This window comes from Sus scrofa, chromosome 13 (assembly GCF_000003025.6).
Source record: "Sus scrofa isolate TJ Tabasco breed Duroc chromosome 13, Sscrofa11.1, whole genome shotgun sequence".
NCBI lineage: Eukaryota > Metazoa > Chordata > Mammalia > Artiodactyla > Suidae > Sus > Sus scrofa.
This window is the reverse complement of record NC_010455.5, coordinates 140,007,276-140,024,796: the sequence shown is the minus strand read 5'-3', so window position 1 is coordinate 140,024,796 and position 17,521 is coordinate 140,007,276. Positions and strand designations below refer to the sequence as shown.

At 39.4% G+C, this 17,521-nt stretch overlaps 1 protein-coding gene across 10 annotated transcripts in view; it reads right to left on the bottom strand.

Annotated features, from left to right (window-relative positions):
* Positions 1–17,521, bottom strand: part of GPR156 (G protein-coupled receptor 156) — a 99,747-nt gene that overhangs the window by 49,380 nt on the left and 32,846 nt on the right. For 9 of the 10 annotated variants that reach the window (XM_021070315.1, XM_021070310.1, XM_021070311.1 and 6 more), the window contains 2 exons: positions 16,792–17,267; positions 16,454–16,590 (listed from right to left, as the gene is read on the bottom strand). In XM_021070315.1, the coding sequence (XP_020925974.1) occupies positions 16,454–16,590; positions 16,792–16,887 (233 nt within the window). In that variant the 5' untranslated portion in view covers positions 16,888–17,267. Of the gene's footprint in view, positions 1–16,453; positions 16,591–16,791; positions 17,268–17,521 lie in introns of those variants that run through there. The other variant, XM_021070319.1, reaches the window with a different exon arrangement.

Below are 17,521 nucleotides of genomic sequence, written 5' to 3'. Positions count from 1 at the left end.
CTTTTGGTGAAAAAAATATAAACAAATGCGCAAGTTCAGGCCAAGAGGGCAGAGCAGGAAAACCCTCTCATGTGACACCAAAATTACAACTATTTATAGAGAAACTATTGATGAAAAAGACAAGATTTAGCAGAAAAGATTCTCTACTACTAAAAATATAAAGAAGGAACCACAATGAAATGGGGTAGAAGGGGCAGAGTTATGGTATAGTCAAGACCCGTACCCCTAGTGTGTCACCCACAATGGAGGATAATTACAATTGCAAAAGTTCTCCCCAAGACGCAACGGGTTTGAGTCCCACATTGGTTCTTTGAGAAATAAACAAAATTTATAAACCTTTAGCCAGGTTTATGAAAAAGGGAGAGAGGGAGGGAGAAAGAGAGAGAGAAAGCAAGCCCCCAAATCAATAAAACCAGAAATGAAAATGAAGTCACAACTGACATCAGAGAAATAGAAAAGATCATAAAAGACTACTATGAACAACTACATGCCAATAAAATGGACAACCTAGAAGAAATGCACAAATTCTTAGAAAGGTACAGTCTCCCAAGACTAAATCATGAAGAAATAAAAAATATGAGCAAACCAATTATCAGTAATGCAATTGAATCAGTAATTAAAAGACAAAGTCCAGGACCAAATGGCTTCACAGGTGAATTCTACCAAATGTTCAGAGAAGAGTTAACACCTGCCCTTCTGAAACTATTCCAAAAAGCTGCAGAGGAGGGAACACTTCCAAACCATTCTATGAGGCCAGCATAACCCTGATACCAAAACCAGACAAAGACATTGCAAGGAAAGAAAATTGCAGGCCAATATTACTAATGAACATGGATGCAAAATCCTCAACAAAATACTAGCAAATTGAATCCAACAATACATTAAGGTTCATACACCACGATCAAAGGGGATTTATAATAACTTTAAATGGAGTATAATCCACAAAATTTTGAATCACTTTGTTGTATACCTGAAACTAATATAATATCATAAATCAATTATACCTCAATAAAAAGAAAAATGTATATACTATAAGTGTACAATTCAATGAATTTTTGGAAACTGACACACCTGTGCAGACAGCACGCAGGTCAAGAAATGAACGCATTTCCCAGAAGCCTTCTTCTAGTTCCCTTCTGTCAACTATGCTCCCCTAACTCTCCCCTCAACCTCCAAGGTTACTACTATTCTGACTTCTTACCTCATAGACAGTTTTACCTGGTATTATATACCATATGAAGTGGAATCATATAGGTGCAATCTTTGTGCTTGGCTTTTGCTTAACATTATTTTTGTGAGCTATCCATATTGTTGTATGTAGTCCAAGACTATTATATTCTAATGGTTGTGTAATAGCCAATCAGTGAAAATACCATGCTAGACATTAAACTGTTGCTTGACAGTTGAGGAGTTTCCAGTTTGGACTTATTAGAAATAACGCTGATAAGAATATTCTAGTATACATATTTTGGTGGCTACATATATGTAATTTCTGGAACTTCTGTGACAGAGGGCATGTTCAGGTTTGGTAGATTCTGAACAGTTTTGTAAAGGCACTATAACAATACATATACTCCCATAATAATGCATGAGAATTCCAGATGCTCCTCATTCTTCCCAACACTTGATGTTTCAGTCTTTTTTATTGTAAACATTTAAGTGAGTAGACGTTTCTTTACTGTGCCTTTACTATGCATTTCTCTGATGACTAATGAAGCTGAGCTCTTTTTCATTTTCTATTGGCTACCTGGATATATTCCTTTGTGAAGTGGCTGTTCAGATCTTTAGCTCATTTAAAATTTTTTTCTCTGTTTTTCTTATTGACTCGTACATAGTTCGTTATTCTGGATAAAAATCTTTTGATGATACATGCATTCTAAATATACGCTCCCATTCTATGGCTTGCTTTTTTCCCTCTCTTAGTGGTGTCCTTTAATGAATTGATGTTTTTGGTATTTATATAAAGCAATTTAATGGTCTTTCTTTTCTGCACAGCACTTTTTGTGCTCTATTTCAGACATGTTTTCTTGCCCCCAGTTCACAAAAATATTCTACATCATCTTCCTGAAGCTTGTTTGATTTTTCCATTTATATCTACAGTCCACCTGCAGATGATTTGGTTGAGGTAGGATTCAAGTTTCATATTTTCTCCATGTGGATGGCCAACTGACTTAGTACCAATTAAAATTATTCTCCCTGTTCTGTTCCACTGGTCTATTTGTCTATCCTTGCTCCAATAGCATCCTTAGCCTGTCTTAGTTACTAGCTTTATAATGCATCTTAATATCTCAAAGAGGAAATCCTCTAGCCTTGCCCATTTTTTCCAGGCTATTTTTGGCCATTTGAATTTCCATATAAATTTGAGGGTCAATTTGCTATGTTCTACCAGAAAAGAAAAAAAAATTGTTGGAATCTTTACTGCAATTACACTGAATCTATATATCAATCTGGCTGCAATTATATTTATAATATTAAATCTTCTGATATATAAATATAATACATCCTTTATTTATTTAGAACTTCTTTACACTCTCAAAAATATTTTATGATTTTCCATGTTAGAGATACTGCTTATCTTTTCCTAGTGTATTGTCAATGTTCAATAAGAAAATAGAACTAGTAATTGATACATAGATTTGTCACAGACCACTGGCTCATGCAATTTTGGGGCCTGGTTAAGCGAAAATTCCTTTTTTAGCCACTCTGTTCTTGAATCAAGTTACCTTAAGGAGTATGCTTTTATTTCAGGGAGCGCTATAGGTACTCTTAAATGTTAAAGTCTATTCTTGATCAAGCAGCCAATTTTCCAATTAAATGTCAGGTCATGTCATTCCTCAGTTCCAAACTCTACAATGGCTCCCCATAACACATGGAGTAAATACCAAAGTCAGTACATTGACCTACAAGATCCCATAGGATCTGGCTCATTACCTCTCTGACCTCATCTTCTTCTATTCTCTGCCTCATACTCTGCTCCAGCCACACTGGCCTCCTTGCTTTTCCTTGGACACTGGGTATATTCCTACCTCAAGGCCTTTGCATATCCTGTTCCCTTTGCTTGAAATGGTCTTCACCTCATAACTTGATTTTTATGCCTTCCAAGCTATATTCAAAGGTTACTTTCTCAGTTAAGCCTTCTCTTCTGAAATAGCAGCTATTACCTTGATCTTTCCCATTCAATTTTCTTTTACTTTTTTGCACTTATCACTAACATCCCATTTATTTAACAATTTATTTACCGTCTGCCCTCCCCTCTAGGAAAGCAAGGGAAAGGGTCTTTTGCCTACTTTGTTCTGTGATGTCATCCCAGCACCTAGAACAGTATCTGATACATTGCTGACTAATTCAATAGATATTGTTAAAACAACAGGCACATCTGTAACAACCTAATTATGAGGAGAGCTTCTAAAAGTACTGAACTCTGTGGCCAATAGGGCGTCAAGAGCAGACAGATTTTAGTGGCATGACGAGACAGGAAAGATAGTTTACAGTGAAGGGCCACAACCGAAGAACTGGAAATCTCAGGCTCTGGCTGTCACTCCTCAGACTCCTGGTGGGAGCAACCACCAGGAGCAGAAAAGAGAACAACGGAAAGCAACTGCTTATTTATGGCACAATTTGATGTAGAATTGATACTGTATTAAAATTAAAGAATGAAAAAGTCTGTCTGGAGTCCCCATTGTGGCGCAGCAATTAACGAATCTGACTAGGAACCATGAGGTTGCGGGTTCGATCCCTGGCCTTGCTCAGTGGGTTAAGGATCCAGCGTTGCCGTGAGCTGTGGTGTAGGTCGCAGACATGGCTCAGATCCCACGTTGCTATGGCTCTGGTGTAGGCCAGCAGCTACAGCTCTGATTAGACCCCTAGCTTGGGAACCTCCATATGCTGCAGGAGCGGCCACAGAAAAGGCAAAAAGACAAAAAAAAAAAAAAGAAAAAGAAAAAAATTACAAAAAAAAGAAAAAAAAGAAAAAGTCTGTCTTCTAAGAATTTATCATTACCATCATAGTCTACATTCTGGGCCATTTAATTTGTTCACTCAGGAAACATGGAGTATAACCCAGGCACAAAAGAGATATAAAGATTAATAAGAGGTGGTCTTAAACTCTAACAGGTCATTATCTGGTAAAAGAGACAGAGCCCTTCTCCTCTCAATCCAGTGAGCTGTGACAGGGTAATGGTGTGTCTATCTATAAGAGTGGGGGCACAAATGAGAGTGTGTCTACTTCACCTAGAGACATTATTTTAGGACTGACTGTAGGATGGACAAACAGCATGAGACGACTTTGTAGAACTACTCGGATGTATTCATCTAGATTCTGATCCATTATCTTCTGCTGACTCATCCATATCATATTGCATCCTACAACCGGTACCAAGAAGGCCTCATCTCTGTTCACAATCCAGGATCTTTTCACCTCATTTCTATTTCACATCTCCTTTCCAGCAACATCCCTGCGTATCAATGCCTTTTGACCTCATGATACACCACTTATATTTGGCTCCAAGCTCAATCCTTTGGATGTAATAACTGATGTAATATTTTCCAACTATGAACCTTAGACTTATTTTCCCTTTTTTTTTTTTTGGTCTTTTTCCCTTTTCTGGGGCCACTCCCGTGGCATATGGAGTTCCCAGGCGAGGGGCCTAACTGGAGCTGTAGCCACCGGCCTATGCCAGAGCCACAGCAACGCAGGATCTGAGCCGCCTCTGTGACCTACACCATGGCTCACGGCAATGCTGGATCATTAACCCACTGAGCAACGGCAGGGACCGAACCTGCAACCTCATGGTTCCTAGTTGGATTCGTTAACCACTGCACCACGATGGGAACTCCTAAACGCCTTTTTGGATAAGGCTTTCCTGATCACTCCTCTCTCAATCAGTCCTTGGCCCTGCTGCATTATTTCCCCAAATTGAGTTAAAAGGGTGGTATATATTCTAGGCCTGACTGGCTCCCCTTCTTCCCTCTTGGCCAATAACCATCAAACACTGGATTACAGAGAACATCCCAGAAATCCTTGTAGGGCAAAGTACAAACGAAAACTTTGTTGTTGTTGTTGCCAACAGGATCAGAACCTCTTTCTTCCCAGTCACCTTCCCTTCAGCTCCAATTACTCAAACCACACAGAAGACAGACTTGAAACAATCAATATGAAAGGAGCATAGCAAGGCATTCTTTTTTGAAAAGCTATTTTTAAAAAACAAAATGTTCCTTTTGGACTTGCTCATGTTTTTCCACCCAGGTGATGTTTTTGAACCTTCCAGGAACCCTTAATCACATTTTACATAGTATCCTGAGCACAGTAGGTATTCAGCTCAGTAAATATTTACTATCGCCATTGATGGATAAACTTCACTCAGGTGATAATATAAAGCTTTCAGGCATGGAAAGAGTAAAGAAAAGATGAGGTTGAGTCTAATCCTTCTCAAAAGTATGAGGACATCAAAGCCTTTTTATTCTCCCTCCTCTTTTTAACAGCCGTGCCTGAAGCATGTGGAAGTTCCTGGGCCAGGGATTGAACCCGCACCACAGCAGTGGCCTGAGGCACTGCAGGGATGTCAGATCCTTATCTTGCTGTGTCACCAGGGAACCCCAAGGCCTTTTTATGATAATGAAAAATAATACGAAACCTGGGGAGTCAGAGGGATTCTCAGAAGAGTACAACAATAACGTGCTTGAGAACCATGACTCATACTGTCTGCTGGACTTTCTGAAGGCAAAGTGAACACATAGAGCAGGGTACAGGAAGTAACTCATGAATAAACTGCCTGAATTCACTGAACATTGAATATTTTAGCTCTGTCGAATTCTGCCAGAGGACCTGTGTGAGGAACCTACCCAGGAAGGAGGCATGGTTGAGAGATGGATATACTTCAGCCATTTAGCAGCATCTGGGTCTCTGGCTGCCACTCCAATCCAGGGTGCAGGCAGAGGTGGCAGATGCCTCCTTGCAGTGTTGGGAGATACAATCTGTCATGTGCCCTCATCAGCAAAGCACATCCTTGCTGGGTAGGCTCACAGACAAGGCCCTGACTGTTCTTTACGCAGATCATTTCTCAGGGCTGTGTTTGCAGTGAGCAACCTTGAAGGATGGGGTATCACCACCTTCCCCCGACCCCCAGACAAAGAAAAAGTTTGTTACGACTTACGGTAAAAGTGGTGACAAAAAAACAGGGAGTTCTCTTGTGGCACAGTAGCTTAAGGAGCCAGCATTGTCACTGCAGTGACTCAGGCTCAATCCCTGGCCTGGGAACTTCCATATGCTATGGCTGTGGACAAAAACAAAAAAAGTGGTGAATTCCCAAGGTTTGGGTTCCTATCCTTTATTGGCAGCCCCCTGTGTGCACAAGCATGATCCATCATGGGCCCTACACCATCGCATAGGACTGGGGGCATGGGAACCAGCACAAACCCAAAGTGAAGCTCTAACTATTCTTTCTACCATGAGTAATAAAGTACTCTGTTTCTTTCTTTCTTTCTTTCCTTTTTTTTGGCTCTTTCTTTCTTTTCTTTTCTTCCTTTCTTCCTTCCTTTCTTTCTTTCTTTCTTTTTTTTCTTTCTTTCTTTCTTTCTCCCTCCCTCCCTCCCTCCCTCCTCTCTCTCTCTCTCCTTCTTTCTTTCTTCCTTTCTTCCTTTCTTTCTCCCTCCCTCCCTCCCTCTCTCTCTCTTTCCTTCTTTCTTTCTTCCTTTCTATCTTCCTTCCTTCCTTCCTTCCTTCCTTCCTTCCTTCCTTCCTTCTTCCTTCCTTCCTTTCTTTCTTTCTTTCTTTCTTTCTTTCTTTCTTTCTTTCTTTCTTTCTTTCTTTCCTGTCTTTTTAGGACTCCACCCACAGCATGTGGAAGTGCCCTGGCTAGGGGTCAAATTGGAGCTACCCAGTTGCTGGCCTATGCCACAGCCACAGCAACGCCAGATCCAAGCCACATCTGTGACCTATACCACAGCTCACAGCAATGCTGGATCCTAAACCCACTGAGTGAGGCCAGGGATCGAACCTGCATCCTCATGGTTCCTAGTCAGGTTCGTTAATCACTGAGCCATAAAAGGCACTCTGAAGTACTTGGTTTCTGACCCAAAGAGTCTCGTGTCTTTTGCTAGCATAAAACAGTAACATGTTAAGCTATTAACTTTCAAGTAGGACAAAGTCTCATACCCTACACAAGTCTTATTACTCAAACTTCTTGATTTCCCAGATAGTAAAAACCCCAGATACTGAGGATTATTGTAGGAAGGCTATTTTAATTCTGAAAATAACTACCACCTACAATCATTATTACAAGTGATAGTGAGATAAGGTCTCAAAATAAAATAGTCTTTCAATTGAACAAGTTTAGCTTCATGTAGAACTTATGGCATTGCCCTTATTTTATGCATTTCAGAAGAAGCACCAATAGAATGTCCCTCTGGACCTGAAAGATGTGCTTTGCTCCAAGAGTTATCATGATCCTTGTTAAACTGCATGAGGAAATCCAGGAAAAAAAAGTGTGCATCCTCCTATAGCAGTCATTAATGTCCAGCACAGGTATCAGATAGGTTTTAGGTCACCTAGAAGGCCCTTTGGAAAAGGACACCATAAATGGTGTGCTTTTTCCCTCATGAGAATCTTCTCAGAAAAAAAAGAATGTTTGTAGACTACATTTTTTAACAGCTTCATTGAGTACAACCGACATACAATAAAATACATGACTTTTTAAAAGTACGTTATTTGATAAGTTTTGATATATGCATATAGTTGTGAAATATTCACCACGATCAAGGTAATGAACATATATCCATCACTCCCAAAAGTTTCCACAGATCTCTTGGTCATCCCTCCTTCCTGCCCTTCTGTACTACCCTCACCTTCAGGCAACCACTCATCTAATTTCTGTCACTACAGATTAGTGAACAATAGATTAATTTTCTAGAATTTCATATAATTGGTATTGCACAGTGTGTAATCTTCGTTGCCTGGCTTCTTCCACGCAGCACAATGATTTTGAGATCCATCCATGTTGTTCCAAGTATTAATAATTATTTTATTGAGTAGTACTCCATTGTATGGACATACCACAATTTCTTTCTCCATGCACCTGTTGATAGATGTTTGTGCTATTTCCAGTTTCTGGCTATTACAAATAAAGCTATTATGAACATAGTATACATGACTTTATACAGACATATAGTTTCATTTCTCTAAGTAAAAACCTAAGAGCAGAATGACTGGATCGTACAGTGGGCATATGCTGAACTACTAAAGAAACGTCCAGACTATTTTCCAAAGTGGTTATACTATACATTCCCACCAGCGGTATATGTTAAGATTTGATTTAGTCAGTCTTTTAAAATTTCGGCCACTCTAATAGGTGTGTAGTGATATTTCATTGTGGGTTTAGTTTGCATTTCACTAAGGACTAATGGTGTTGAACATCATTTCACATGTTTATCTGCCATCTATATATCTTCTTTGGTGAAGTATCTGTTCAAATCCTTCAATCATCGTTTTTGTTGTTGGATTTTTTTATTGTCAATTTTTACTGTTACTTACATATTCTGGATATAAGTTCTTTATCAGATACAAGACTTGCAAATATTTTCTTCCAGGCTGTGGCTTTCTTTTTATTTTCTTAAGATTCTCTTTAGAAGAAGGTGTTTTTAACTTTAATGAGGTCAACTTACCAAAGTTTTCTTTTATGGAGTGTGCTTTTATTGTTGTATCTAATAAAGGTTTGGCTCCTGGGCATATATCCACACAAAACTTTCATTCAAAAAGATGCATGCAGGAGTTCCCGTCATGGCGCAGTGGTTAACGAATCCGACTAGGAACCATGAGGTTGCGGGTTCAATCCCTGCCCTTGCTCAGTGGGTTAACGATCCGGCGTTGCCGTGAGCTGTGGTGTAGGTTGCAGACGCGGCTCGGATCCCGTATTGCTGTGGCTCTGGCATAGGCTGGTGGCTACAGCTCCGATTGGACCCCGAGCCTGGGAACCTCCATATGTCTCAGGAGCAGCCCAAGAAATGGCAAAAAAAAAAAAAACAAAAACAAAAACAGATACATGCACTCCTGTGTTCACAGCAGCACTATTCACAATAGCCAAGACATAGAAACAACCTAAATGTCCATCAACAGATGAATGGATTAAGAAGATGTGGTATATATATACAATGGAATACTACTCAACCACAAAAAAGAACAAAATAATACCATTTGTAGCAACATGGATACAACCAGAGATTCTCATACTAAGTGAAATAAGTCAGAAAGAGAAAGGCAAATACCGTATGATATCACTGATATGTGGAATCTAAAATATGGCACAAAAGAATCTATTTACAGAACAGAAATAGACTCACACATGGAGAACAGACTTGTGGTCACCAACAGGAATGGGGAGGAAGTGGGATGGATGGGGTGTTTAGGGTTGGTAGATGCAAACTATTACATTTAGAATGAGGTCCTACTGTACAGCACAGGAAACTATACCCAAATGCTTGGGATAGAACATGATGAAAGGTAGTATGAGAAGAAGAATGTATACATATGTATAACTGGGTCACTAGGCTATACAGCAAAAATTGACACAACACTGTAAGTCAAGTATATTCTAATAAAAACGAAATAAAATTTTAAAAAAGCTTTGCTTTATTCCAAGGTCACAAAATTGTTCTCCTATGCTTTGAGAAGTTTTACAGTTTTAGATTTTATGATCCATTTTGAGTTAATTTCCAAATATGTTACAAGATACAGATCAAAGTTCATTTTTGGATATGGGTATCTGATTATTCCAGCACCGTTTGTTGAAAAGACTGACTCTCCCTTCTCCACTGAATTGCCTTTGCACCCTTTTTGAATAGCAGTTTCCCATACATGTATAGGTTTATTTCTGGATTCTTTTCTGTCTGTTGATGTAAATGTCTATCTTTAACCAATACCAAACTGTCTTTGTTATAGTTTGTTGCTTTATAATTTACAGTTATGTAGATTAATAATCTCTTGAGGTCAAATGGTCCTAGTCTTCCAACTTTATTCATCTTTAAGGTTGTTTTGACTTTTCTATGTCCTTCACATTGCCATATAAATTGTAGAACCAGCTTGCAAATTTATATAAAAAAAAAGGGGCCAGCTAGAATTGTGTCTATGATTGGGTTTAGCCTATAGATCAATTAGGGGAGGATTAATAATACTGAGTCTTCCAATCCAGGACACAGTATCTCTCCATTTATTTAGGATTTCTTTAATTTCTCTCAGCAATGCTTTATAGCTTTCAGTGCACAAATATTTCACATAGTTAGATTTATCCCTAAATATTTAATGTTTTTGATGCTACTGTAAACGGTATTTTTTTGTTGTTGTTTTTTTGTCTGTTTGCCTTTTCTAGGGCTGCTCCCGTGGCATACAGAGGTTCCCAGGCTAGGGGTCCAATCGGAGCTGTAGCCGCCGGCCTACGCCAGAGCCACAGCAACGCGGGATCCAAGCCTCATCTGTGATCTACACCACAGCTCATGGCAACAGCAGATCCTTAACCCACTGAGCCAGTCCAGGGATCGAACCCTCAACCTCATGGTTCCTAGTCAGATTCGTTAACCATGAGCCATGATTATAATTGAGCTAAGATTAATAATTATAAATGAGCTAAGATTATAATTCTACATATGATATGATATACACACATATAAATACATATATTTAGTTGGTAAATATGGTATATTATATTGACTGATGTTTGGATATTTAACCAACCTTGCATTCCTGGAATAAACCTCACTTTGTCATGGTGCATTATCCTTTTGATATTTGTTGTACTGAATTTGTTAAAATTTTGCTTAGAATTTTGGATCTAATCATTATTAAGTCTACAAATAACAAATGCGTGGAGAAAAGGGAACCCTCCTACACTGTTGGTGGGGATGTAAATTGGTACAACCACTATGGAAAACAGTATGGAGGTATATCAGAAAACTAAATATAGAACTACCATATGATCCAGTGATCCCACTCCTGGGCATATATCTGGACAAAACTTTCATTGAAAAAGATACATGCACACCTATGTTCACTGCGGCACTATTCGCAATAGCCAAGACATGGAAACAACCTAAATGTCCAACAATAGATGAATGAATTAAGACATGGTACATACACACATGGAATACTACTCATCCATAAAAAAGAACAAAAGTATGCCATTTCCAGAAACATGGATGGAACCAAAGACTCTCACATTAAGTGAAGTAGGTCAGAAAGAGAAAGACAAATACCATATTATCTCACTTACATCTGGACTCTACTATATGGCACAAATGAACCTATCTACAGAAAAGAAACAAACCCATGGACATGGAGAACGATTTGTGGTTACCAAGGGGGAGAGGGAGGGAGTAGGATGGACTGGGAGTTTGGGGTTAGTAAATGCAAACTATTGCATTTGGAGTGGATAATTAATGAGTTCCTGCTGTATAGCACAGGGAACTATACCTAGTCACTTGTGATGGAACATGATGGAAGATAATATGAAAAAAATGTATATATATGTATAACTAGGTCACTTTGCTGTACAGCAGAAATTGACAGAACACTGTAAATCAACTATAATAAAATTTTTTTTAAAAAAAAAAGAAATAAGACTATCCAAAGAGAAGAAAAGAGATTTGGCAAGAAAAAAAAAAAAAGAATTTTGGATCTATATTCATGAGCCTATGGTTGTTTTTTTTTTTTTCCCCTCTTCTAATGTCTTTATTAGATTTTGATATCAGGGTAATGCTGGTCTCATTAGAATGAGTTAGGAAATGCAACATTATTTTCAGTTTTTTAGAAGAGTTTGTGTAGAACCAGTAATATTTCTCTAACACAAGCAGAGCTTAGCAGGGTGCCTCTGGCTCATGGTCTCTCACAAGTATGCAGTCAAGAGATCAGCCATGGCTGCAGTCCTCCAAAGCTCGACTGGGGTAACATCAGCTTCCACACTTATTCACAGTGCAATTAGCAGGCCTCAGAAGATCTACTTTCAAGCTCAATGACAAGACTGTTTATAAGCTTCAGGTCCTTGCTGGCTTCAGACTGGACACATCAGTTCCTTGACCTGTGGGCCTCTCCACAGGGCAGCTCATAACATGGGAGATGGCTTCCCTCAGAGTGAGTGAGTGAAAGAGTTAGGATGGAAGCCATGGTCTTTTTATAACCTATTGCAAAGGAGATTAATAAGCAAACCAGAAATTCTAGCCCATACCCAAGGTGAAGGGGTTTCACAAGAGAGTGACTACCAGGAGGCAGTACTTATTGAGGAACATCTTAGAGACTGCATACCTCAGTTATTCAGGACATTACCTTATTATCCTTCTAATATTTACAGAATCTTTAGTGATGATGGTTCTCCCTTCCTTATTTGGGTAATTATATCTTCTCTCTTTTTCCTGACCACTTGTGCCAAAGGCTGGTCAACCTTACTGATTTTCATAAAGAGTTTCTGGTTTCATCATTTTTTTCCTGTTGTTTTTCTGTTTTCAGTTTTATCAATTCCCACTCTGATTTTCATTATTCAATTCTTCTGCTTACTTTAGGCTCATTTTCTCTTTTGTCAATTTCATAAGGTGGATCCTGCTTTATGACATGGAGTTTTTTTAGTGTTCTAATTTCCCATGAAGCACTGCTTTAATGGTATCTAATAAATTTTGATATGTTGTATTTTCATTTTCATTCAGTTAAAATATACTTTGTAGTTTCCCTTTTGATTTCTTTTTAGACCATGGATTATTTTAAAGTGTTCTATTTAGCCTCCAAATATTTCATTTTTTTAAAAGGTCGCACCTGTGGCACATGCAAGTTCCTGAGGCAAGGGTCAAATCAGAGCTGCAACTGTGGCCTATGCCACAGCCACGGCAGCACCGGATATGAGCTGCATCTGGGACCTATGGTGCAGCTTGTGGCAAAGCTGGATCATTAACCCACTGAGAGAGGCGAGGGATTGAACCTGCATCTTCAGGGATACTATTTGTGTTCTTAACCCATGGAGCCGCAATAGGAACTTCAGTTTCCAAATATTTTAGAATTTTCCAGAGAATCTCTCTGTTACGGATTTCAAATTTAATTCCATTGCGACCAGAGAACATACTCTGTATGATTTGAACCCTTTTAAATTTAATAAAATCTTTTCTGTGGTCCAGAAGATGATCTATTTTGGTAAATGTTCTGGGTGTACTTGAAAAGAATGTGCATTCTGCTGTTGTTGGGTGGAGGATTATATAAATGCCAATTAGGTCAAGATGGTTGACAGTGTTGTTCAAGTCTTCTATACCTTTACTGATTTTCTCTCGTAGATTACATTTTAAGATGTTATCAAAAATGCAATATCTGTGACTGAACTTAAATACTACTATACTTTTATATCATTAAAATGTTTTTCTTACTCTGGCACACACACATGCACACATACACAGTTGCAATCATAGTCACAAATTTAGAGACAATAGAAGTGAAATGAAATGAAGTATCTAACAGTGATGCTATACCTCTGAACAAATTTTATTATTTTAGAAGGCACTTTTGAAACTGGGTTATTGTACTTTCCTTGTCTGACCTTGTGAGCTACATAACTGTGAAATGTGTTTTTATGCACAGTGCCTCTTAATATTTTATTCTTTATGCCAAGTCATGCTTCCACTGAAAGTAAGAGAGGCCAACAAAACCTTTAATAGAATGAAATAAATACAGGTGTTTCTAGTCTGATACTGCTTACAAGTGTTCCTATTTTAATAGGATATATAAATGCTTTAAAAAACCTGGTATTCTACAAAATTGTGTATATAAATAATGGATTATGGGGAAAATAGTATGGGTCATAACATTTGAAACATTTAACTCTGTAACCAGAATACTAATAAAAACAATAATAATCTCAATTAAAATACTAGTACTCAGTAAATGCTCATTACCACTTGTACCCAGGATCACAGCAGATTTTCACAGCCTTAAATCTGCAAGATAAAGGTCCTTGAAGGCATTCACTTCCAATATATAACATTATCATCAAAATCTAATTTAGATCTGTGTTTTCTTCAACAATCATTTCTAAATACAAGAGAAATGTCTTCTTTCTTCTTCATCTACTCCTATGGCTTCATCAGGGAGCTTCATGCTATAGGTAGGATATCAGTTCTTGAAGCTATTAAACCAGCTACTGCTTGCACAGCCATAGTAGTATCCTTAGCTTAAGGTTTCTTTTTTTAACAGTGAGAAATCTTGCCCCTGAATGCTTTAAACTACTGATTTGCTGGGGGTGGGGATTACATATGAACCAATGATATTATTTTCTTATTTGCCAACTGGGTGTTACTTTGCATTATAGAAATGTGTTGCTACTGAAAATATTATATTCCACTGTTTTCAGATATAGTTACTGAGCACCTATTATGTTCCAGTCTGTTCTACATGCTGGAGACAGTGAAGAACATGAAGGATGCAGTCCCTGTGTGCATATACTTTTACACTATGGTGGGGGACACAGACAATACTCCGGTAAATCAATAACTATGGTAACAGCACAGAGTTATACTTGCTATGAAAAAATAAAACAAGGCGATAGGGATGTGGAAGGAGACTTGGGGGCTAGATGGCCATACAGTAGAGAGGCTACCTTAGACAGGATCATCGGGGAAGTCTTCCCTGAGGAGCTGACATTTGAGCCAAGACCTATAAGATGGGAAGGAACTAGTCATGGGATGATCTGGAGAAGATGGCCAGGCAGTGCTAATAGTAAAGGGACGGTTAAGTCAAAGGCCTTAAGATGGGAGTAGGTTTAGTGTATTTGAGGAACAGAATGAAAAGTGGCCAGGGAAGCCCCAGGGGTGTAGCCAGGGCTGAGTGCCAAACCTCACTGCCATACTGAGGGTGACCCAGCAGATCAAGTCATGGCTGCCTAACAATTTCACATCCTCCACTCCTTAAATGGCCAGTGACACCCCAAAATGCCTGTTAGACAAATCCAACTGACTGACCTTCATCTGAGTGCCAAACACAGGCAACAGAGCACAACATTCTTGATCACCACAAAATGGTAGGCTGTGTGGGCAGACGAGTTTGGCATCTCCAAGGGACTTGCTGAAACCTGACATAGACTCCATTCGGAAATCACCTGTAGGAGTTCCCATTATGGTGCAGCAGAAACGAGTCCAACTAGGAACCATGAGGTTGCAGGTTTGATCCCTGTCCTCGCTTGGTGGATTAAGGATCCAGCATTGTCGTGAGCAGTGGTGTAGATCGCAGACGTGGCTTAGATCTGACATTGCTGTGGCTGTGTGCTGGCGGCTATAGCTCTGATTAGACCCCTAGCCCAGGAACCTCCATATGCTGTGAGTGCCGCCCTAAAAAGACAAAAAAAAAAAAAAAAAAAAAAAGAAAAGAAAGAAAGAAATCACCTGTAGACCAGGGAGAGAGGGCAATGGTACAGACTGTTACAGTGGGGGAGATAGGATGGGCTCAGAGGAAAAGACTGAATAGCAGTAAAGGTAAGATTCTGCAAGTTCCTTCAGAAAAAAGTTATCACTTTGTTTCTTTTGTCAGTCCTGGGAACTACATGAACTTACCTGGACAAGCCAGTGACTTTCCAACCAATTATAATAGTCCAGTAGAAGGGCTGGGAAGTAGAACTTCACTATTTTGGGGGAAATCTTAGCCTAACCAGACTGCTTCCAATTGTGCTGCCATAAACTTTAATGCTGCTCTGGAATATTTCCCTATGTGCTTTCTATTTGTAATACAAATACCTCATCTTCTCAGAAGGATTGCACTCTCCTTTATTTATTTATTTAATTTATTTATTTACTTTTCCTTTTCTTTTTATGACTGTACCTGCGGCATATGGAAGTTCCTAGGCCAGAGGTTGAATTGGAGCTGAAGCTGCAGGCCTTTGCCATAGCCACAGCAACACCAGATCTGAGCTGCATCTGTGACTCATGCTGCAGCTTGCAGCAATGCTGGATCCTTAACCCACTGAGAGAGGTCAGGGATCAAACCCACACCCTCACAGAAACTGTTAGGTTCTTAACCCACTGAGCTGTAAAAGGAACTCCTGCCCTCTCCTTTATGAGGAGACTCTTCATTCTCATCTTTGGATATACTTGTAGTAGTTAATACAATACCGAGACAGACAGTTCTCTTTTTCAAGAGGGAACTGCACTGCAAGCCCAGGACTATTTCAAGGGTAGCTTCTCACATAGCTTTTTTATTTTTGACTGTGCATGCAGTAGCTTGATATGGGATCTCAGCTCTCAGACTAGGGATTGAACGCTGGCGGCAGTGGTGCAAGTGTGGAGTCTTTATCACTAGACCACCAGGGAACTCTCACATTGCTTAATGCTCCAGTTGGGAACAAGTTTTATTGATACCAGCTAGCAGCTCTTGGTGCCAAAACGATACTTACACTCTGGGTTTCGTGTTTCAGGCTATGGGAGATGAGGAACCAGGCATGGGGCTGCTTACCTGTTCTTCCTGCAGCGAATTGTGAAGCCAAGAAAAAAGGCTATTAGAAGAAGTCCACAGCTGAGGAAAGTCCAAACAATACCCAAGAGGGCAGGAGATAATGAAGAAATGGTCTTAGTGCTGTGGTGGGAAGAGGTCTGAGAACAGAATGAAGAGAAGCTGTTAGGAATGAAGCTCTTCTATAGATCAAACATGACCTGCCTCTATCACCTCCAGAGCTGGGACATACATGTCTTGCATCAGCTCTCCTCCTGGTCCTCCTCCCCACTCCACCACCACTACCATTGACAACAATACTGACACCATGTGTATCCAAGCAGCCCTGACCTCTCACTTACAATTGTTGTCCTGCAGAGCTCATGCAGGGGTCTCCGCTCCAGCTCCTGACCAGGAAAACCGTCACATAGTTCAGAGCAGTTTATTTCAGGCTCCATGTCATCATATGCCCCTCCTGGTATGTGCTTATTCACAGTCTTGGTTATTCGCTGGTAGGTAACCAGCAGATCTTTGACTAAAAAACAAGAGCAACTCAAATCTTTTCTTCAGAGATGCCATTTTGGAGCTGGCTCCTGGCTCCGAGTCTGGGATTAACAACCCATTCATGTGGAAGCGAAGAGTTAGTTCACTAGGCTCCTTCATCAGACACCCTCCAAGCTCCCCTGGTCCCCTGCTTTCAATGCAGACCTTGTGAGTCAAGAGTGGGCATCTCTGACCATTTGGTCACATAAAGTGATGATTCTGGCTTGCCACCAGATGGCAGTCACTGCTCCAAGTACTCTTAAGCAGGTCCCAAAGGAGAGGAAAGCAATTAAACCTATTAATAAACAAATGGTATATGTAGATAACACAAAGGAATAAACACAATTAGCACGCATATACGTAAGTGACTTATTATAGATCTTTTAAAATATTTTATACATTTTAACTGTATATAGCTCTATTTTTATTATATGCAGTTATATACTTTATTATACATAACAAAGGTTTAAAATATAGTATAACTGAATCACTCTGTTGTACAGCAGAAATTATCACCAGGTAAATCAACGACACTTCAATAAATTTTAA